Consider the following 22,674-nt stretch of genomic DNA (forward strand, 5'->3'; position numbering starts at 1 on the left):
GCCACTAGAGCTTCCCTCTCCATTTTGTCCTAAAGACCACCATCACCGAGACAGAACATGGACGGGATATCAAGAATGATACAGTCGTCATCGAACCTCAAAGTGAAAGGAAATCTCACCTAGGCAGTCCAGATACAGGGAGGAGTTACTTGCCTTGGGTCAAAACCATGAGGCCAACCCTGGCCTTAAAACTCGCCGCCCGATACCTGGAGCATGCGGCAAGCAGACCGCAGAATTAACGATGAGCAGAATAAATTGTTACCTCTATAACAAAAGCTGAGCGGGGTATTGAGTTGTAATCTTCAGGTACAGGAACTGATTGATGGTCTTTAGTGGGGGGGCTTCTTTGTCTCAGTTCTGCTTCATAAGTGAAACAAGTAAACAAATCAATTACTTGTCTATAGAAAAATGCGCCATTCAGAGGTGAAGAGCCTCCGTCAATAAAAACGCGTTCCATATAGACATTATGGATCTCTCATCTAGCCAGTAAAAAGCTTTTGTTTGTAGTAAAACTAGGTCACAAGAAAACGTTCAGCGTCAGAAAACAATGCAACACGCTAAAATCAATCGGCTTTGTTGGTGAGTCATTTAAAAATATACATCAATCCCCCTAAAAAAAACACATATAGGAGGCCATTAAAGTGGTTCTAAAGCCTTAAAGGGGTTGTAAAGGAAAACATTTTTTCACCTTAATGCATTCTATGCATTAAGGTGAAAAAACTTCTGACAATACCGCCGCCCCCAGCCCCCCCGTTTTACTTACCTGACGCCTCAAAAGTCAGCTTCGCGTTCCCGACATCTATTCCTCCACTCACACTGGCCGCTGATTGGCTACAGTGGATGGATTGGAAGCAGCGCAGCCATTGGCTCGCGCTGCTGTCAATCACATCCAATGACGCGGCGCGCTGGGGGGCGGGGCCGAGTGATACAGTGAGCGGCTATAGCCGCCGGCTGTATCACGGGAGCGCGCCCGCAAGCACTAACCACCATGCGAGGGAGCTCGCATTAAGGTGGTAAATGCTTGCGGGGAGGAGCTGAAACAGCCGCCGAGGGACCCCAGAAGACCAGGTTCGGGGCCACTCTGTGCAGAACGAGCTGCACAGTGAAGGTAAGTATAACATGTTTGTTATTTTTAAAAAATAAAAATTTTACCTTTACAACCCCTTTAAGGGTTTTCACCTTAAAGCGGAACTTCACCCAAAAGGGGGACGTTCCACTTGTTCGCATCCCCCCTCCACTGCCACATTTGACCCTTTTTGGGGAGGAAGGGGGAGCGGGAAAATGGTTTTGACAGGTACCCACTTCCGGCTCAGATCCACTCCTCCCCCCGCAGTCTTCTGGGACACATCACAGGTCCAAGAACACTACGGGACCATTCACAAGGCGCAGAGCGACTCGCACATGCGCAGCAGGAAACCAGTTGTGAAACAATGGCGGCGCCTGCACCCGAAGCCTGATTGACAAATCGGCTCAGGCGAGAACATTGCTGGATCTCTGGACAGGTAAGTGTCCTTATGTTAAAAGACTACAAATACTATACCTGCTGACTTTTATTTTTTGGGGGGAAGCCTGGAGCTCCTCTTTACATTTAATCTAATTTTATTGGAAAATTAGAAGTTTAAAATACAGAATATCAAAACACCAGACAATCTGGGGTAAGTACAAAAAAAATAAAAACATGAAACAACAACAAAAAACAAAACAAAACACTTAAAAGGGGTTGTAAGTGCCGGTTCACACAGGGGCGGCACGACTTGCAGGTCGCCTCAGCGAGGCGACCTGCAAACGACTTCCGAGGTGACTTGCAAAACGACTTCTGTACAGAAGTCTATGTAAGTCGCCCCAAGTCGCCCCCAAAGTAGTACAGGAACCTTTTTCTAAGTCGGAGCGACTTGCGTCGCTCCTATTAGAACGGTTCCGTAGCACAGAACGGGAGGCGACTTGTCAGGCGACTAGGTCGCCTGACAAGTCGCCCCTATGTGAACCGGCACTAAAGGTTTGTGTTTTTTCACCTTAATGCATCCTATGCATTAAGGTAAAAAAACACCTGTCAGTGACCGGCCCCCCAGCCCCCCCATTTTACTTACCTGAGCCCTCGAACTTGGCCCACGGGGACGCGATGTCTCTCTGCCCGGGGTTCTCGGCTGTTGATTGGATAGATTGATAGCAGCGCACCCATTGGCTCCCGCTGCTGTCAATCAAATCCTCTATGGACACCGAATGCTGCACTCGGGAGCGCACCCGCAAGGTAACCCCCTCAGGAAAGCGTTTCTCCGAGGGGGTTATCAGGTGTGGGGAGGAGCCGCCGAGGGACCCCAGAAGAGCAGGTTCGGGGGCCACTCTGTGCAAAACGAGCTGCACAGTGGAGGTAAGTGTGATATGTTTGTTATTTTAAAAAAAAAAACATTTTACCTTTACAATCACTTTAAGAAAATCACAACAGGAACGTTACCTGTTATGGATCTGGGGGGGGGGGACTCCCACACTGTTTTTTTTTTTTTTTTTTTTTATTTGTGTTCAAAACTGATGACATGTGCGATTCAGAAGTGTCCCCATAGAAGGCAATGAGTCTGGAATTCCCGTCTGAACCGCACTGCAGTGTTCAGAAAAACGCACAGGACTCATTCTAAATTCGCACTGAATTTGCACCGCACATATGTGAACCGGCTCCATAAAAAAAGCCGGTTTGGTTCACATGTAATGCAAATCGGATGATGTTCAAAACACATCCAATTCGCATATTTGTGAGCCGACAGTACACGGAACATGGAAATGCAATTATTTTAGTAAATACAAACGGCTAAATACCCTTTTTCATCAGCAGTATATAGCAGTCTTTTGACTTCTGTGATAGTCACATAGTTACATAGTAGGTGAGGTTGAAAAAAGACACAAGTCCATCAAGTCCAACCTATGTGTGTGATTATATGTCAGTATTACATTGTATATCCCTGTATGTTGTGGTCGTTCAGGTGATGATCTAATATTTTCTTGAAACTATCAATGCTCCCCGCTGAGACCACCGCCTGTGGAAGGGAATTCCACATCCTTGCCGCTCTTACAGTAAAGAACCCTCTACATAGTTTAAGGTTAAACCTCTTTTCTTCTAATTTTAATGAGCGGCCACGTGTCTTGTTAAACGCCCTACTGCGAAAAAGTTTTATCCCTATTGTGGGGTCACCAGTATGGTATTTGTAAATTGAAATCATATCCCCTCTCAAGCGTCTCTTCTCCAGAGAGAATAAGTTCAGTGCTCACAACCTTTCCTCATAACTAAGATCCTCCAGACCCTTTATTAGTTTTGTTGCCCTTCTTTGTACTCGCTCCATTTCCAGTACATCCTTCCTGAGGACTAGTGCCCAGAACTGGACTGCATCAGTGTCTGGTTAAAGCTTGTAGGAGGATTTTTCATCCTCCTCCGACTGTCCTATAAGACTGCAGGACCCCTGACCCTCTGTCTGGGCAGTGCCGATTGGCCCTGTGCTGATCACATGTACCCTCCCAAGAAAAGAAAAAAACCTCTAGCAATACACACCAAACTGAGCATGTGCAGCCCGTCCCCTTCCCTCTATAATAGCCAGAGATGAGTTGGAGGCACTGAAAGAAGGGGGGGGGGGGTCAGAGAAGACAGGATCAAACAGCCTTTTACATCCCTCCACAGTGAGTATAACAAGCATGCTTTACTGCATATATATACAGACGGATTTTATTGTTGTGGGTTTAGAAACACTTTAAAATTACCCTCAACTATGTAGTGCAAGAGTCTGCCTGATTAGATACAAAGTAAAGGATTTGTTTAGGACCAGGTTGGATGGTTTTTCTATAAATGAACATTTGACAAACACCATTACCAACAACTAAAAGAAATTTGACAAGATCTGGAATCCTTGGGTTGCCTACCGTCACCCTCAAATTCTTCCTTGATACGTGCCCCTCTTCCCATCCGAATTCACTAACCTGGTGTGGCGGGGGTCCCCCATGTCAGCTTCTCTCTCCTTCCCTTCCCCTCTCTCCTCCTATAGAACGGGCCTTACTCTTTCCTTTTCTGTTCTCTGTCCTCACCCCCACCCCCTTTTTTTTTTTTTACTTCTTTTTTCTCTTTCTACATTTCCCCCCCCACTCTCTTCCACCTTCTTTTTTTTCCCTCCTTCTTGGCTGACCATCATGGTCTTCTTGTCCCATATGTATGATGTGACTTTTGATATCAACGCTCTGTGGACTGGATTTGTTGATCTTCTCATTGATCCAAAATATGCGCCAGCAACGACGCCACATCTTCACTGATCGTTTTACATGTCTATTCGATACCAGCTTGATCCATGCACGTCATTTGCTTACTTTCTCTGTGGACTGTTTGATCTGTACCAAATGCTCATACCAACAATAATGAATACATTGAAATCGAAAGATTTCTTTAGGTTTGAACTCATATTACAGTGCCTTGAAAAAGTATTCATCCCCCTTGAAATTTCTCACATTTTGTCATGTTACAACCATAAACGTAAATGTATTTTATTGGGATTTTATGTGATAGACCAACACAAAGTGACACATAATTGTGAAGTGGAAGGAAAATGATAAATGGTTTTCAAGATTTTTTACAAATAAATAAGTGAAAAGTGTGATGTGCATTTGTATTCAGCCCCCTTTACTCCGATACCCCTAACTAAAGTCTAGTGGAACAAATCGCCTTCAGAAGTCACCTAATTAGTAAATAGAGTCCACCTGTGTGTAATTTAATCTCAGTATAAATACATTAAAGGTAAAAATGATGTGGCGCTAATCAAAATTTACCACTTGATATAAATCTCAAACTAAAGAAATCTCAATGCTTCCTTACTGCTCAATACTCAAAAACTCTCTTGATGGACAATACTTACTTCTCCCATTAGGGGGCAACCAAATCAGCAAAAATATTAAATACTGGTAAATAAACCAAAATAAAATAGAATAAAATATATATATACCATTCAATAACTCAAGTGTTCCTCAATCAGACTGTGTAAAACTGTGACCAACGGTGCTTTTAAACACCGACACAATAGATGAAAATAAACAGTTCCTCAAAGTGTGTCATAAATTGTGCATAATTTTCTCCAGCTTAATAAATAAAAATAATTTCCTACACCAAATAAATAATGCTGATGGATAGATGATATCAGAGCAGCTGTGATGCAATAATAAATATAAAAGTGCAACTCTATATCACATATATATATATACAAAGTGATCAAGTGCAAAAAAGTGACATTAGTGCAGAGCCGTGCATATATACAGATCTGACTCTGAAATAGACTCCCAAAATCCAACTTCTCTATCCCCCTAAAATTATATAATAATGAAGATACAAAAAAGAAAAAAAGAAAAAAACTGTGACAGTGAACTGTGATCAAGTCCAAAACTAATGCTTCATGCAATGTGATTCATAATGTCCATACAGATGGTTAATATTAACATGCCAGTAGCGTGACTTTGTGCTGGATTCATTCACTTGAACAGTAGGTGCAGCACACAGGTGTTTCCCCCAGCCTCTCACCTCTATCAGCGGCCCCCAATGGGCCAAGTCAGGCAGATAGTTAATATTCCTCTGTCAGGGATGATGCTCCAACAGCCGTCCCCCTCTTCCAAAGGGTATGCGTGGGTCAGACTCTCTAACTAGTCACCAGCGCTCCCACCGACCCCAGAATAACAATGAAGAAGGAGATGCTTCCATAGTGAAGTAATTCCAATACAAGTTTATTGATAAAAAGTAGTAACTTACATTAAAAACTGAAACTGTTAGCGAAATTGCAGCAGAAACAATCAGGCTTCCGGGTACGGCCGTCCCCAGGAAGCGTCGGCACCTGGCTCCTCCTACCCTGATGCGTTGCGTCACACCACGTGACTTTATCAAAGCATCATGAAGGCCAAGGAACACACCAGACAGGTCAGGGATAAAGTTGTGGAGAAGTTTAAAGCAGGGTTAGGTTATAAATAAATATCCCAAGCTTTGAACATCTCACAGAGCTCTGTTCAATCCATCATCTGAAAATGGAAAGAGTATGGCACAACTGCAAACCTACCAAGACATGGCCGTCCACCTAAACTGACCGGCCGGGCAAGGAGAACATTCATCAGAGAAGCAGCCAAGAGGTCTATGGTAACTCTGGAGGAGCTGCAGAGATCCACAGCTCAGGTGGGAGAATCTGTCCACAGGACAACTATTAGTCGTGTTCTCCACAAATATGATCTTTATGGAAGAGTGACAAGAAGAAAGACATTGTTGAAAGAAAGCCATAAGAAGTCCCATTTGCAGTTTGCGAGAAGCCATGTGGGGGACACAGCAAACATGTGGAAGAAGGTGCTCTGGTCAGATGGGACCAAAATTTTACTTTTTGGCCTAAAAGCAAAACGCTATGTGTGGCAGAAAACTAACACTGCACATCACCCTGAACACACCATCCCCACTGTGAAACATGGTGGTGGCAGCAATATGTTGTGGGGATGCTTTTCTTCAGCAGGGACAGGGAAGCTGGTCAGAATTGATGGGAAGATGGATGGAGCCAAATACAGGGCAATCTGATGCCGCGTACACACGGGTGGACTTTGACGGACTAGGTCTGGTGGACTTTTCAACTGACTTTCCGACGGACTTTCCGAATGAACGGACTTGCCTACACATGATCAACCAAAGTCCGACGGATTCGTACGTGATGACGTACGACCGGACTAAAACAAGGAAGTTCATAGCCAGTAGCCAATAGCTGCCCTAGCGTAATTTTTTGTTCGTCGGACTAGCATACAGACGAACTGACCTTTTGACCGGACTCGTGTCCGTCGGAAAGATTTGAAACATGTTTTATTTCTAGGTCCATCGGACTTTTGGGGAAAAAAAAATCAGCTGGAGCCCACACACGGTCGAATTGTCCGACAGGGTCCGGTCCGCCAAACCTAGTCCGTCGAAAAGTCGTAATGCCGTGTACACACAGGGCGAACTTTCTGACTGGACTGGTCCGACAGACCGAATCCGTCGGACAATCCGACCGTGTGTGGTCTGCATCGGACTTCCGACGGACCGTTTAGGTCGGAAATCCCACGTACTTTAGATTTGAAGCCTGCTTCAAATCTTTACGTCGTAACTCCGCCGGATAGATACGACGCAAGGGCAGGGTACTACATCTCGCACTCGCTGCAATAGGAAAAACATCACCCGGTGACCACGCCCCCTTAAAACGTCACAGTCCCAGCATGCCCAGGGACTGTGACGTTATAAGGAGGCGGGGTCACCACCTATATAAGTCAGTGCGGAGCGCTCAGAGAGCATTACAGCCGGAGAGAGCGTTGTGTCAACATCAGAAGAAGAGAAGAGGGAAGAAGACAAGAAGGCAGAAGTCCGGGCCACCGCTAGCAAAAGAGTGGCAGAAGATAGCGGAGGAGCCGGCAGAAGAACCAGACAGCAGGAGAAGAGGTCGAACACCGGGAGAAGAGGCCAGAGAGAGCGGAGAAGAATCGGACGCTGGGAGAAGAGACCGGAGAGACCCCCGAAGTCGGAAGAAGACCCCCGAAGTCGGAAGAAGACCCCCGGAGCTGTCTAATAAACTACTTTAAAAACCTGTCTAGTGTGTTTTTTTATTGATACTTTTTCCCCCAGGTGAATGGGTAGGGGTACGATGTACCCCATACTCATTCACATAGGGTGGGGTGTCGGGATCTGGGGGCCCCCTTGTTAAAAGGGGGCTCCCGGATTCCGATAAGCCCCCCGCCCGCAGACCCGACAACCAACGGCCAGGGTTGTCGGGAAGAGGCCCCTGTCCTCATCAACATGGGGACAAGGTGCTTTGGGGTGGGGGAGGCCGCAGGACGCCCCCCTCCCCCAAAGCACCCACCCCCCCATGTTGAGGGCATGTGGCATGGTACGGTTCAGGGGGGGGGGGGCGCTCGCTCGTCCCCACCCCCGTTCCTGACCGGCCGGGCTGCGTGCTCGGATAGGGGTCTGGTATGGATTTTGGGGGGACCCCACGCCGGTTTTTTGGCGTAGGGGGTTCCCCTGAAAATCCATACCATTTTCTGAATCATACTTACCTAGGTGGATGCTGCATCTGTCCCCCGCCGGCTCTAACTCTGAGAACCGGATGATCAAACACCCCAGATCGCTCGGTTCTCAGAGCTTACTGGAACGCTGGGCTGTGGAGGCGACGGGAGCGGTCGGCTCAGGGTCTTGGTGGCTTGCTGAGAGGCTGAGCCGCGTGATGGGCCAGGCATGTGAGCAGATCCCGATTTCATTGTCGCGATCTTGTCCCAAGCCTGGAGTGGCTCTGACATCAGCCGACAGCGGGTTTCAGCCTGCTGTCTGCTGCTGAAAACTGGTCATAGGAGTGCAGAATCAACTGCACTCCTGTGATGCACAGAAGTACAGCCAAAACGAGCTTTGGCTGCGCTTCTCCTTTAACCTTTTCCCGCCCGCGCTATAGCCGGATGATGGCTACAGCGTGGACCCTAATTGCCGGGAGGCCGTCATATGACCTCCTCCCATGCATGAGCTGCCTGCGCGCCCCCTGTGATCACCGAGTCTATGGCCTGGCCCCTTACCATGTGATCAGCTGTTAGCCAATGACAGCTGATCACATGCTGTAAACAGAAGATCAGAAATCGTTTTCTTTTTTTTTTTCCCTCACAAAGCTGATTACCGACTTCTGTCAGAGGGACATCGGTCCCTCACACAGAGAGCCATGGCTCCCTCATCTGTGCCACCTGTCAGTGCCACCTATCAGTACCCATCAGTGCCAACAGTGCCACCCAATAATGCCCACCAGTGCTGCCCATCAGTGCCACCAATCAGTGCTGCCTATCAGTGTCACCTACTATTGCCCATCAGTGCCACTGATTAGTGATCATCAGTGCCCTTCAGTGTCACCAATTAGTGCCAATCATCAGTGCCAACCATCAGCGCAGCCTATCAGTGCAGCCTCATCAGCGCACATCAATGAAGGAGAAAAATTACCTGTTTTCAAAATGTAATATCAAACTATGAAACTTTTTTTTTTTCCTAAATTTTCGTTTTCTTTTAGTTTTAGCAAAAAAAAAAAAAAAAAAAACAGCAGTGATTAAAATACCACCAAAAGAAAGCTCTATTTGTGTGAAAAAAATGATAAAAATTTAATTTGGGTAGAACGTTGCATGACCGCGCAATTGTCATTCAAAGAGTGACAGCACTGAAAGCTAAAAAATAGGTCTGGGCAGGAGGGGGGTTTAAGTGCCCAGTAAGCAAGTGGTTAATCGAACAAGCTAAAGTTAGAAGCTGATTGGCTACCATGCACAGCTGCACAAGATTTTGCACTCTCCAGTTTTAGTAGATGAACCCCAATGTATCAGATGACAGGTCCACTTTCAGTACAATGGGTTCATCCTATTCCTACTGTTTTACCGTAGCTCTGAAGCACATGGGAGATGTCCGGGTTCACACCTTGACTTGTTTTCGAAAAAAGAACAACCAGTAACATCCACAAATACATGAAGGCGGCCGGTATGCCCCCCGCAGTGTGGACGGACCACTGGATCCATTTATAGTATGTACAGATGACCTCACTGGTTTACAATAATGACATCATTTGTTCAGTTTGTTTTTGTACATGAAATTTGTAAGTTCTGTATATAATTGTATTCTATTTTGTATGTATTGCGCACTGCAGTCACTGTGCACACGACACTAATAATGTTTTCATTACATCTTTGCATTCTTTCGAGTCCTGATTAGAATTAGCCTGCCTATGTTACGCCCCTTGTTACCATAAAAGTACAATTGTAATATTAATGTGATACCTCCGTAATCATGTGTAAAAAAACCTTCAATTGCGTCATAATAAAGCAGAACAGTTATTTGGAAAGATGCTGAGCGTATCTTTTGTGTCTGTTCCCTACTGCAGTAGATATTATTAATTTGGGACCACTAATCAACATGAGGATAGGAGTTGCCTATCTATAAAATGTCCAGGTCAGTTTTGTACCTTGTCACAAGGAACCAGGCCAGCTCCCGGTAGTCTGGCGATAGGCGCATGTAGGTCTTGATGTGAGGAATGGCTCTGCTACGCCCCGATGTCTCGGCTTTCCACTTGCTGAAAACAAAAAATTAAATCTGAATAATAACGAGGTCCAAAGTCAAACCCCCCACCAGCACACAAAAACCTTATAATACATTTAACTGCCAATGTTGTCATAACCAGTGTTGTTATGCTATTATGTTATTCAGGAGGATAGAAAACAGCATTAAAGCGGCATTAAACCCCAAATCAAAAATGGAATATACTGCATTAGATGTGGTGGCTGCATTTGTTTTCTTTTTTTTTTTTTCCCCCTCTGTTTTCACCTGGTGATCTGGCCAGTAACACACCTCCTGTTTTAGAGCGCCTCCACTCTGGATGAAGGAGCACAGGAGGCACTGCACACAGCAGCACTGTCAGTCTGGGGGGGTGAGGAGTGTTAGATGGACTGGCAGATTTAGATACACTAACAAATTGAATCCATGCTCCAGCTCACACTTTATAATCAGTTACAGCAAACTGTTTTTTTTTTCCCTTTTGGGATAAAGGTTTTATATGAATAAAGGCCGATTGTTTTAATCACCCCTGCCAGTGCAAAAGTGGTTGTACACCCTGTACAACCTCTTTTACCTACAGGTAAGCCTATATTAAGGCTTAACTGTAGGTGCCACGGTTTAGGAGATATTTCCGAAAAAGCCGAGCGCACATCGTGCCCTTTCTAATAGGGGTCATGCTGTGACTCGCACGCGTGGGAGTGACATCACGTGACTCCGGCCACTCACAGAGCCAGAGTTCGCTGGCCCCGGAAGGAAGAGGGGCGAAGATGGACGCTCCCTGCTAGTAGGGACAACGGTGACATCGTGGGCTTCGGTTCAGGTAACCGAGCGTCTCTGAGTGTCTGCGAGTGCTTTGGATTTACAAGCATGCTTCTGGAACGGATTATGCTCATAATCCAAGGTACTACTGTATTTGTACAGTGTGTATTTGTGTGTATTGAACTGAGTGTCTTCGAGCGTCACCGGCGCCCCCGCACCTCTGGCTACATGCGGTACTGCGCACCTCAGCGGCTTGAATCCTGCTCGTCTTGCGAGAACGCTCGCAAATCGAGTCAGATTTTTAAAAAAAAATAGCTCGTATTGCAAAACGCTCGTAAACTGCGTTACTCGCAATCCAAGGTTTTACTGTATATAGAACTTAGAAGACATCTCCTACGTTGCTTGCACAGATCTGTCCTTCCTTGTAGTAGCTCACACGGAATGTGTATACATCAAAGTCCATTGTATAAAAAAGTGTCTTAGCATTCAAATACTTAATCTGTAGCTTTGTATAAAGTGTAGGAGTGCATGTAATAGAGAGGACTCTACAAGGTCATTGATCCTTCAAGGTTTAGCTCATAATCCTCTGCATATGTTGTGTATTGCCATAGAGCTTTATTCAGATTGTGAGTGCAATCTTTAGGAGTGCTACTTGTAATGAAATTTGATCAGGATTCGCCAAAGCTAACATGAATTTCGATCTTATGGCAATGCACATTATTTGCAGTGGATTTTGAATTAAACCTTGATGATCAATGACCTTGTAGTTCAGCCTCTCTCAACCAGGGTTCCTCCACAGGCTTCCATGGGTTCCTTGAGCAATGGGCAATTCCTTCCTCTTAGATAGGTAACCACTGACACCAACGATCCTTTTTAGCTATCTGTAACGGGGGGGGGGGGGGGGGGGTTGATCCCAATGACCAAAAACATAAGGGGAACTCTTCCCAGTGACTCTAATGCTAATATACTGTGAGCTGTAGATATTGTAAGATGTCCATCCCCACGAGTAAGAAAATGGAGAAAACTCCCCCTTACGGGACTTTAATGGCCCAAATGACAGGTCATCAAGAACAAGTATAATAAAAATATACAATATTTTTTAAATTGGAAGTATAAAAAAAAAAAAAGTGTCTGATAACATCAAAAAATTTCAACATGAGATACAATTCAACACAAGATACATGCAAGCTCTAGAATGGTCACAGGACTACCATGATGGGGACCACCATGGCAGAACATGCAGACCACACCCTGGTTCTGCCATGGTGGTCCCCATCACGGTAGTCCTGTGACCATTCTAGAGCTTGCATGTATCTTGTGTTGAATTGTATCTCATGTTGAAATTTTTGGATGTTATCAGCCACTTCTAGTGTTTTTATACTTCCAATTGAATAAATATTGTACATTTTTCATTATATTTGTTCTTGACGTACTGTCATTTGGGCCATTAAAGTCCAGCAAGGGGGAGTTTTCTCCATTTTCTTTACCATTTGGTATGTGGGCCCATTCCATAGCTCAACTACACCACTTTTCTCTTTAACCACTTGCCGACCGCCGCACGCCGATGTACGTCCTTACTTTGGGGACGGATATCGTTGTTATGGCAGCAGCTAGCTGCCAAAACCCTGGTATCCCCGCGTTCGTCCAGCGGTCAGGCAATAAGATAACAGTGGTCTCTGCGGCGGATTCCTTGTGAGATCACTTTTATCAGTGGCGGGAGAGGGCTCCCCCCCTCCCGCCGTGATCCAGTGCTCTCCGCCGCTTACCGGAGCCGTCGGCAGCGGCGGAGGCGATCGTGTCTGTCCCCTTGCTGGGTATGGAGTCGAGTGAGGGGAAGATGGCCCCCACCCATCTCCATACCATAGCAGGGCGGAAGCGACGTCAAAACGTCACTTCCGCCCATACATCTTAAAGGCACATTTTTCTGTTGTCATTTTTTCAAATGACAAAATTATTTTTTCTTTTTTTTATTGCATTTAGATCCAAATATGAGATCTGAGGACTTTTTGACCCCATATCTCATATTCAAGAGGACCTGTCATGCTTTTTTCTATTACAAGGGATGTTTACATTCCTTGAAATTGGAATAAAAGTGACCCAAAATTAAAAAAAAAAAAAAAAAACAGTGTAAAAGTAAATAAAATCAAGTAAAATAAATAAAAAAAATTAATTTTAAAACGCCCCATCCTGACGAGCTCGCGTGCAGAAGCGAACGCATACATGAGTAGTGCCCACATATGAAAACGGTGGTAAAACCACACATGTTAAGTATCACTGCGATCGGTAGAGTGAGAAGAATAATTCTAGCCCAAGACCTCCTCTGTAACTCAAAACATGCAACCTGTAGAACTTTTTAAACGTCGCCTATGGAGATTTTTGAGGGTAAAAGTTTGATGCCAATCCACGAGCGGGCGCAATTTTGAAGCATGACATGTTGGGTATCAATTTACTCAATTTACTCAGCGTAACATTATCTTTCACATTATAAAAAAAAAATTGTTGTCTTATTTTTTTATTAAAAAAAAGTGATTTTTTTCCAAAAAAAGTGCGCTTGTAAGACCGCTGCGCAAATACGGTGTGAAAAAAAAGTATTGCAATGACCGCCATTTTATTCTCTAGGGTGTTAGAAAAAAAAAACAATATATAATGTTTGGGGGTTCTAAGAAATTTTCTAGCAAAAAAAAAAAAAACAGTTTTAAACATGTACACACAAAAATCTCAAAACGGGGCTGGTCCTTAAAGTGGTTAATCCCCATGAGTAAGCTCCAGTGGGCGGAGTGAAACACATTGGGGGCGTGGCCTGGCGGGGGTCCAAGCTGAGGCTGCCATTCACTATCACACAGCAGACTCTGACTTGATGCGCGGATCCTGGGACACCTATCACTGTAGTAATTAAAGTGGCACTTTGCGTCAGAAAATGAAGACCTGCTAGATGACTTCAGGCTGGCCCCTTTCGCAGGTATACCTACAGTATGTAGAACATTAAAAAATAAATGTCTATACCAGGGGTCTCAAACTGGTGGCCCTCCAGCTGTTGCAAAACTACAAGTCCCATGAGGCATTGCAAGGCTGACAGTTACAAACATAACCCCCACAGGCAGAGGCATGATGGGACTTGTAGTTTTTTGCAACAGCTGGAGGGCCGCCAGTTTGAGACCCCTGGTCAACACTGTTTAAACACTTGCTGACCGTATAACTTTCATATACAGCGGCAAGGTGGTACTGCTGCGCCAGATCACGTACCTAGTACTTGATCCTACACTTCCGGGTAGGGGGCGCCAGCGGCATGAACTGGGGGTACCACGGACTCTATGTCCGCCGGGACCCACCAATCATCCAGAGAACAGCGGTCTGTCTATGTAAACAAGGCAGATCACCATTCTGACAGAAGGGAAGGCATGGACCCTATGTCTTTTCAAAGCAGGAACATGGACCCATGTCTTCCCCTAGTCTTCCCCTGTTTTGAAGAATGGTCAAACATTCCCATAGACACATTCCTAAACCTTGTGGACAGCCTTCCCAGAAGAGTTGAAGCTGTTATAGCTGCAAAGGGCGGGCTAACTCAATACTGAACCCTACGGACTAAGACTGGGATGTCATTAAAGTTCACGTGCGTGTAAAGGCAGGTGTCCCAATACTTTTGACAGTATAGTGCAAGTCGAAATGGCGGTTTGGTACCTACTGGAAATAGGAATGGAGCCACGGCTGTTTCTGGGCAGTCTGGATGCTGTAAGGCAGAGAGCCCCCGGCTGCAAAACACAAAAGGGAGTAAAATAAAATATTACTACATGAAAAACAACAGGATGGAAGTTAAAGTGGATGTAAACCCACCGCTCACCCAGTATAAACTAATGGCACAGTATTAATGTATATATTACATGCAAGCCTCCTGCATGTATCCCCTACCTTGCAAACGTCCCCCCACCCTTTCGGCCGTATGATCCCCACAAAACTCTGGAATGGGTAAGTGGGTCTCTTTGCCAGAGCTTGGTGATGTCACAAGACTCAAGACTCCCCGCCCACCTCTACACTCTTGAGTAACATCCAGTCAAAACTCAGGAAAGGCACCACATGACTTCCGCATGCTCAATCATGCTGAGGTGTGGAGCAGCCAATCCTGGGAGAGCTGGAGAAGAAAGGAGGGGGGGATGTGAAGCTGGAATCGTAACACACTCTCTCTCTCTCTCTCTCTCTCTCCTATGCCATTCATGAGATAAAGAAATGAGATGTCAGTCACATCAGTTTTTTATCTTACTACAAAAAGAGGATTGCTCAGAGCTGGATTAACTCTTCCTGGCAAGACTGGGCACAGATGACTTGACATCCTCTACTGTACCAGGTAGAAGTCTTCATTAAAAAAAAAAAAAATATCAGGTTTATGTCCACTTTAAGAATGCTAAAACTGAAGCAACATTCACAAACTTCATTCACAGGAAACGGATATAGAAATTAAATTTTACCCTAATATCTGATTTTTCTACAACAAAAACTTTGCTAAAACTACCTTTCAAAAACTAACCAAAAGAAAAAAAAAAAAAAAAAGGCATGACCAGGGATGAACTTTTTGAACTAGATTTTGCAGTTGCAAAAATTTTGCTGAAAACAGCCTCTGCAAACTTAAAAGGGTTGTAAAGGTTTGTGTTGTTTCACCTTAATGCATCCTATGCATTAAAGTGAAAAAACACCTGGCAGTCACCGGCCCCCTAGCCCCCAGTTTTACTTAAATGAGCCCCGAATTTCCGTTGGCGCGTCCACGCCGTCACTCTCTCCACGAGTTCCCGGCTCTTGATTGGATAGATTGAAAGCAGCGCAGCCATTGGCTCCTGCTGCTGTCAATCAAATCCAATGATGCGGGCGCTGGGGGGGTGGGGGGGGGCGGGGGCGAGTCCTGCATTCGGCCTCTATGGACACCGAAAGCTGGACTCGGGAGCGTGCCCGCGTTTCTCCAAGGGGGCTATCCAATGTGGGGAGGAGCAGCAAGAGCCGCTGAGGGACCCCAGAAATGGATGTTCGGGGGCCACTCTGTGCAAAACGAGCTGCACAGTGAGGTAAGAATGACATGTTTGTCATTTAAAAAAAAATTAAAAAACGGTCCTTTAGTTCACTTTAAATGAAATAGGAAAAAAAAGTCACATAAAAAAATCCTAGCTATAAAATCACTGTGTGACCCTGTCACTGCAAATATGACACCTTATAATGCGGAACTAAACCCTGTGGACAACGGATGCCCCATAGTAAGTCTATGGGTGATGTCACTGCCCAGGCATTGCAACCGTTGTCACTGCTCTCTCCTCTCCCCTGAAGCCGGCTGCTGGGGAGATCACGTGACTGGAGCGCCCTCAGATTAGGTAAGTATACACATCTTTCCCATACAGGGTAGTTAGCATAGGGTTTAGAATGAGGGTGGAAGCAGGTTTAGGCTTAGATAGTGTTAGCCCAGACTTCCACTTTAACTTATCACATCAGTCTCTGCACCAGAGGAGCTTACACTCCAATGTCACACACTATTATTATACATTTTATATAGCTCTGACACATTCTGCGGTGCTGTACAGAGAACACTGAGCCAGTCACATCAGTCTCTGCACCAGAGGAGCTTCTCCACCAGGTGGTGCTGTTGGCTCACTCTGCTGGGACCTCAGCTGAGAGAAGCAGCAATCCTGGGGCATGTCCTGCAGGCTTTTCCCAGGCAAGCATTGGCCATGTTGGGGAAGATGAAGGTGGAGGCTCCCCAGAGGCACTGAGGCCTACTCCATGTGCTCAAGCTGCAATGGATCCCGGGCTTGTCTCTATGCAAGGGTAGTCCTTACCAGTTTTCCAGGATAAAGTGGTGAACAGACTTCACCACATTGCTAAGGAGGAACAGAAACTTGCTATCATGAAAGAAGATCTCAGGAAAAAGAAATCCCTGCATAGTAAGTCTAGAAACAGTAAGAGGGAAGTCTCCAAACTGAGGTCTCTGGAGGAGGCATTAAAAAAGCAGGAGAAGTTGGTCGCCTCTCTGAAGGAAAGCAGCGGTGTGTTCAGAGAAAAGTGTGAGAATGAGGAGAGATTCCAACAGATGAAGGAAAGTAGTAAAGAAAAACCCAAAAGGGTAACGCTGCGCTAGAAACAAATAAAAGAAACTAAAAATGAATCCAGTACAAAAAGAGCTGCCAGCATCAAAAGTCTAAATACAAAACTCAAACAAGTGGAAAAAGGTGTAGGTGCAGCGCTGGTGTGAGTTAAATCTCCAAATGAATAAATGAGGGGAAAAAAATGTGATTTTTTTCAAAAATTCAGAAATGGTGAAAAAAGACAGAAAATAAAGACTAAGGCAAAGTTCCAATATGAGAAATTGGGAAACTGAAAACAAAATAAATCAGGGTGGTTATATTTGATCTCCTAATGGCGTGCTTTGATATGATATCAAAAAGTATTGCATACTGTGCTCAAACCAGTAAAAAATAAAATAAACATATAATGAATAATAAAGCCTTACAAAAATGTTCACAAGTGTATAAAAAATGACCTAACACCATAAAAAGATAATAGAAATAATGATAAAATTTCTCAAATACATATGGTGAAAAAAATCTGAGAAAAAAAAAACTAAAGCAAAGTCCAAAGGGTGAACTTAAAAAACCGAGGCACAGTCCCAAAATCAAATATCCAAGTGAAGAAGGTTGATTATCATATAGATGTAGAGACCAAGAGCCAAAGAAAGATCCCTCCTCCAGATAGTTTTACACCCAAGGTGAGCATGTAGTCTCCTTACCGACTTAAATGACCACCTAAGTGGTCTCACCAAGCCCAGGGAATACGATCTCCAAAAAACCAGTATGGATGTCTGAAACTGCTAGATCCGTGTCACTCAAAAATACAAACAAAAAAGGCTCCCATAGTGTAGTACTTAGGTACAAGTTTAATACGTATAAATGAATTGCACTTACAGGATAAATGTCTAAATGCGCAGTGTGCCAAAATAGCGGCGGCTCCTCAAGCTTCCTCTGCTCGCTGTTTGCTGTAACCATCGACCTCCGAAGAGGAAAACGTGATGATGTCAGTGTTACAGGCTCCACCCTACGCGTTTCATCACGGTAGGACGTCGTCTGTGGATTGGCTGCTGTAATTGCGTCATCACGTGCGCCATTTATATAGTCCCGCGGCACCATCTTAACTAAGGGCAATTCAAGCATTAATGATGGAGGCATAAGGACGCCATCATTGTGAATGCTGGCAAGTTTAGCAAAACAGGATATAGAGCAAACGAAGACCAATAATAGATATAATATATACCACCGTCATCTACTGGCGGTATAAGGTATTAAAGAAAATTACACTAACATAGGGCTACAGCAAAGGGCAAGCATAGGAAGCCGGGCTAGACATCGCACACAGAGTCTCAAATTAACATATGTAATGAAATGACTTCATAATTAATAAGGCACATAGTGTAACATATGCAAATAATTACAATATATAATATATAAAAAATATATATATATACTGGGCCTAATATCTTGTCATTTTTTATTATGCTCCAATGCTTATTAAAAATCTTCTTAATGGAAAAGTGTTGGTTAGAATACCTGGTGATCATGGAACAACCAAATTTATTATCTGGTACTTGATTGGCCCTACTTGGACCATTCAGCATAAGGTCTCTATCTATGTCACCAACATTTTTAATGATCTCATCAATCTCCTTCTCTCTGTAGCCTTTATCTAGAAATCTAGATTTCAAAACAAGAGCTTGCTGTTGATAATCCAAACTGGAAGTGCAATTGCACCTAATCCGTTGGAATTGGCCTTTGGGGACCGCATTAAGCCATGCTGGATGATGACAGCTGGTTAGCGGAATAAAAGCATTGCGATCAGTTTCCTTGAAGAAGGTGGTAGTAATCAAAAGTCCATCCCCAACTGTAATGTTAAGGTCGAGGAAGTGGATCTGAGATTCCCTCACCTCGTATTGTAGGGATATTCCTCTGTCATTGGAATTAAGTTTATTAAAAAAAGGCCTCAAGAGAGGGTAAATCACCCTCCCACAGGAGAAGGACATCATCCATGTACCTTCTCCAAAGGCGTAACTCCCTCGGGGGGGTCAGTGTCAATTACATCCCTTTCCCAGTGAGCCATGAATAGGTTCGCCAGGCTCGGAGCGAACTTGGCGCCCACAGCAACGCCACAGGTTTGCAGAAAGAAGTTGCCCCCAAACCAAAAATAATTGTGGCTTGTAGCAAAAACAAGAAGGCTTAGAATGAAATCGCTCTGTATTTGTCATGGTTATGCAATAGAGTTTGGCCTGTTCTTATCTATTCCTGTCTGCTCGTGACCCTGACCTTTGGCGTGTCCCCGACCATCCCTGTTTGCCTGTGACCCTGAACCTTGGCATGAACTCTGTTGTCCTTGTCTGCTTGTGGCCCGGACCTTGGCTTGTCCCTTACTTTCCTTGTTGTTCCAGCCTGCTGCCTCCTTCCTCTTCTCCTGTAGTCTACCGTGAGCGTGGGCTGTGAGACCCTGGGGGCCGCGACCTGGAGCCAGACTGCAGCGCAGTCCATCCTTACCACTAAAGGCTCTGGTGAACACCTGCTGGCTCTTAGACTCCGCGCCCTGGGGAATCTATGCTCTAGCTCCCAGTGGGATCTGTGTCAGTGATCCAGTAGACCTGCTTCCTGAACCTCCCAGGGTTCAATCCGCAGCAGTCAGTCCTAGGGTCCACTACCTAGCGGTGAACTTCTGACTCCTACAGAGTGCATCTGTCACCCAGCCTCAAGGTGACCTGACAGTATTGATGTTAGAGTATGATCTTGTTCTAAATAGAATTTTACCACTTCCAAGCCATGTTGATGTGATATAACAGTATATAAGGAGGCAACATCAGCTGTTGCCAGGATACAACCCTCTCTCCATTCACAGTCCGCCAATATTTTAAAAACTTGAGTTGTATCTTTCAAGTGGGAGAGAGTTGTTGCAACCAAGGGCTGTAAAAATTCATCAACGTATCTGCCAATTCTCGCTGTTACAGAGTCTATACCGCCGATGATAGGGCGGCCTGGTGGTTTAGACTGGTTCTTATGGATTTTGGGCAAGTAATATATAACAGGTACCCTCGCGCAGAAGGTACAAGACATGCCTTTTCTTTTTTGTTGACAATACCTCGCTGAAAACCATCATCAATTATAGATAAAAGCTCTCTTTTATATATGGCTGTAGGGTTTGAGGCCAGTTGTGTGTTTGTCACCTTATCAGATAAAAGCCTATTCATCTCTTCCAAATAGTCATGTTTATTTAAAATAACGACACCACCGCCCTTGTCTGCGGGGCGTATGACGATGTCGTTACGTGCACAGATCTGTTTCAAACTCAGTTGGAAGTCATTATTGCTTCTAGGTTTGGGTGTTTTAGGAGCCACCAGGTCTTTTACTACCATCTCTTTAAAAATTTGTACAGACGGGGCAACAAAGCCTGGGGGGTTGAATAACAAAGCATTAGACAAATTAGTATTACGAGTTTGAGCCACATTCATTCTGCCCCCATTATCATGGGATAAGGAACTTCAAGGTTACCGTTCTGAGAATTATCAATAGACACCATATTTGTTGTTATAACTTGAGGTGTATTAATGGTAGCCAATTGGCTACGATTGCCTATTGGGTTAAGAAGAAAATGCCTTTTAATATTCATCTTACGGATGAATTTGTGGACATCGATAAATGTCTCAAATTTATTGAGACCACGAGGGGGTGCAAATTTCAGTCTCTGACTGAGAACTCTTTGTTCACCTTGCGATAAGTGAACCAAGCTCAGATTGAACATACAACTGATGTTTATAGTTTTCTTTTCTTTGGACCTGACCCTCTTCCCCCCTCTGATGCCTCTCTTTCTTCGTGTCCCCTTTTGGATCTGTTGTTGCCCATGGGAAAAAAACGGGATTGTTCCATTCTTCCAAAATCCAAAGGGAATCAGGTAGGTCTGGTCTTTGTCTTATTGGGTAATCGGTAAATTGGTTGGGTGTCTAGTGATGACGGATTCTACCTCATAGTTATCGTCCCAGTGATATGAAAGGGGAGCATATCTATTTTGAAGGGAAATTTGATGACCTCTAGGGGTCTGTCTGTTGGAACTCATCCCGTAGTGATTTATGTAATCCCTGGGGTCCTCTCTATATTCCCTTTGTCTCTGGTAATTATAATCATTCACGTAGGGTGTCCTTTGCTGTTGGAAACCTCCCCTACTAGAATTATTTCCAAACAAGCCACTTTGTTGACTATGTTGAGAGACACCTTGTTGGCGGAAGTGATTACCTTCATTTTTATATTTGTATTTTTGTTATTATTTGGTTTAACAGAGATATACCCTCTCTGGTTGTTCGGAACTGTCTGACCCCTCTGTCCATGATTTCCTCTACTCTGTGATGGGTTAGGTAACACCACACCAGGGGATGGAGGAGGGAGGGATTGTATAGGTAGAGCTGTAGGAAATGAACCCACAGCCTCACCTTCCATAGGCTCATCAACTTTAATCTGCCATTTGAAAATCACTTTATTGGAATAATCAGCAAGATCACGGTTATATTTTTTCTTTTTTTTTTTAACTTTTTGATCATGATCTTCCTTTTCAAGAAAAAGTCTCGATTGGTCAGATTTTTGTTTGTAAATTTCTTGATCCTTAAGTGGACCCAATTTGTTTTTTTACCAAAGTAATTTCTTCGTTAAGGAATTTGAACTTATTGTGTTTTTTAGCCAATAAAAATTGAAGAAAATCGACACCAGTATCATTAAAATACACAAACCACCCTTCTAAATCATTCTCTCCCTTTTGAGGGTTCACTTCCCACCTCAAAATACGAGGTACCATTTTCTGTGCAACATATTGTTTGAGATATGCCACATCCCAACTGGTATGTAGCTCAGAGACCAACAGATTTTTGAGTCTGAGAAAAAGCCCCCCTATCGGACTGTTCAACATTCCCATCAAATACTCCTTCGATATTAATGTTATGTTGAAACCTATAGTCAAAAATGTCCATGATGACCTTTCAGCTGCAACGTTTTTGTATAAGGTAGAATAGTAGTAAAGAAAAACCCAAAAGGGTAACGCTGCGCTAGAAACAAATAAAAGAAACTAAAAATGAATCCAGTACAAAAAAGAGCTGCCAGCACCAAAAGTCTAAATACAAAACTCAAGTGGAAAAAGGTGTAGGTGCAGCGCTGGTGTGAGTTAAATCTCCAAATTAATGAATGAGGAAAAAAAGGCAAGCATGGACCATGTTGGGGAAGATGAAGGTGAAGGCTCCCCAGAGACACTGAAGCCTACTCCATGTGCTCAAGCTGCAATGGATCCTGGGCTTGTGCCTATGCAAGGGGAGTCCTTACCAGTCTTTCAGGATAAAGTGGTGAACAGACTTCACCACATTGCTAAGGAGGAACAGAAACTTGCTGTCATGAAAGAAGATCTCAGGAAAAAGAAATCCCTGCATAGTAGGTCTGGAAACAGTAAGAGGGAAGTCTCCAAGCTGAGGTCCCTGGAGGAGGCATTAAAAAAGCAGAAGTTGCTCACCTCTCTCAAACGGAAAGCAGCGGTGTGTTCAGAGAAAGGTGTGAGAATGAGGAGAGATTACAACAGATGAAGGAAAGTAGTAAACAAAAACCCAAAAGGGTAACGCTGCGCTAGAAACAAATAAAAGAAACTAAAAATGAATCCAGCACAAATAGAGCTTCCAGCACCAAAAGTCTAAATACAAAACTCAAACAAGTGGAAAAAGGTGTAGGTGCAGCGCTGGTGTGAGTTAAATCTCCAAATTAATGAATGAGGCAAAAAAAAAAATTGATTTTTTTCAAAAATTCAGAAGTGGTGAAAAA

General features: G+C 44.3%; 1 protein-coding gene across 1 annotated transcript in view; it reads right to left on the reverse strand.

The window, feature by feature from the left end:
• TDP1 (tyrosyl-DNA phosphodiesterase 1) overlaps nucleotides 1-22,674 on the reverse strand; it is a 143,550-nt gene that overhangs the window by 62,963 nt on the left and 57,913 nt on the right. Inside the window, exons 12-13 of the mRNA XM_073610531.1 lie at nucleotides 14,514-14,580; nucleotides 9,984-10,091 (exon numbers count right to left, since the gene is read on the reverse strand). Coding sequence (XP_073466632.1) covers nucleotides 9,984-10,091; nucleotides 14,514-14,580 — 175 coding nt within the window. The remainder of the gene's footprint in view (nucleotides 1-9,983; nucleotides 10,092-14,513; nucleotides 14,581-22,674) is intronic.

Source organism: Aquarana catesbeiana, linkage group LG13 (assembly GCF_042186555.1).
Source record: "Aquarana catesbeiana isolate 2022-GZ linkage group LG13, ASM4218655v1, whole genome shotgun sequence".
Taxonomy (NCBI): domain Eukaryota; kingdom Metazoa; phylum Chordata; class Amphibia; order Anura; family Ranidae; genus Aquarana; species Aquarana catesbeiana.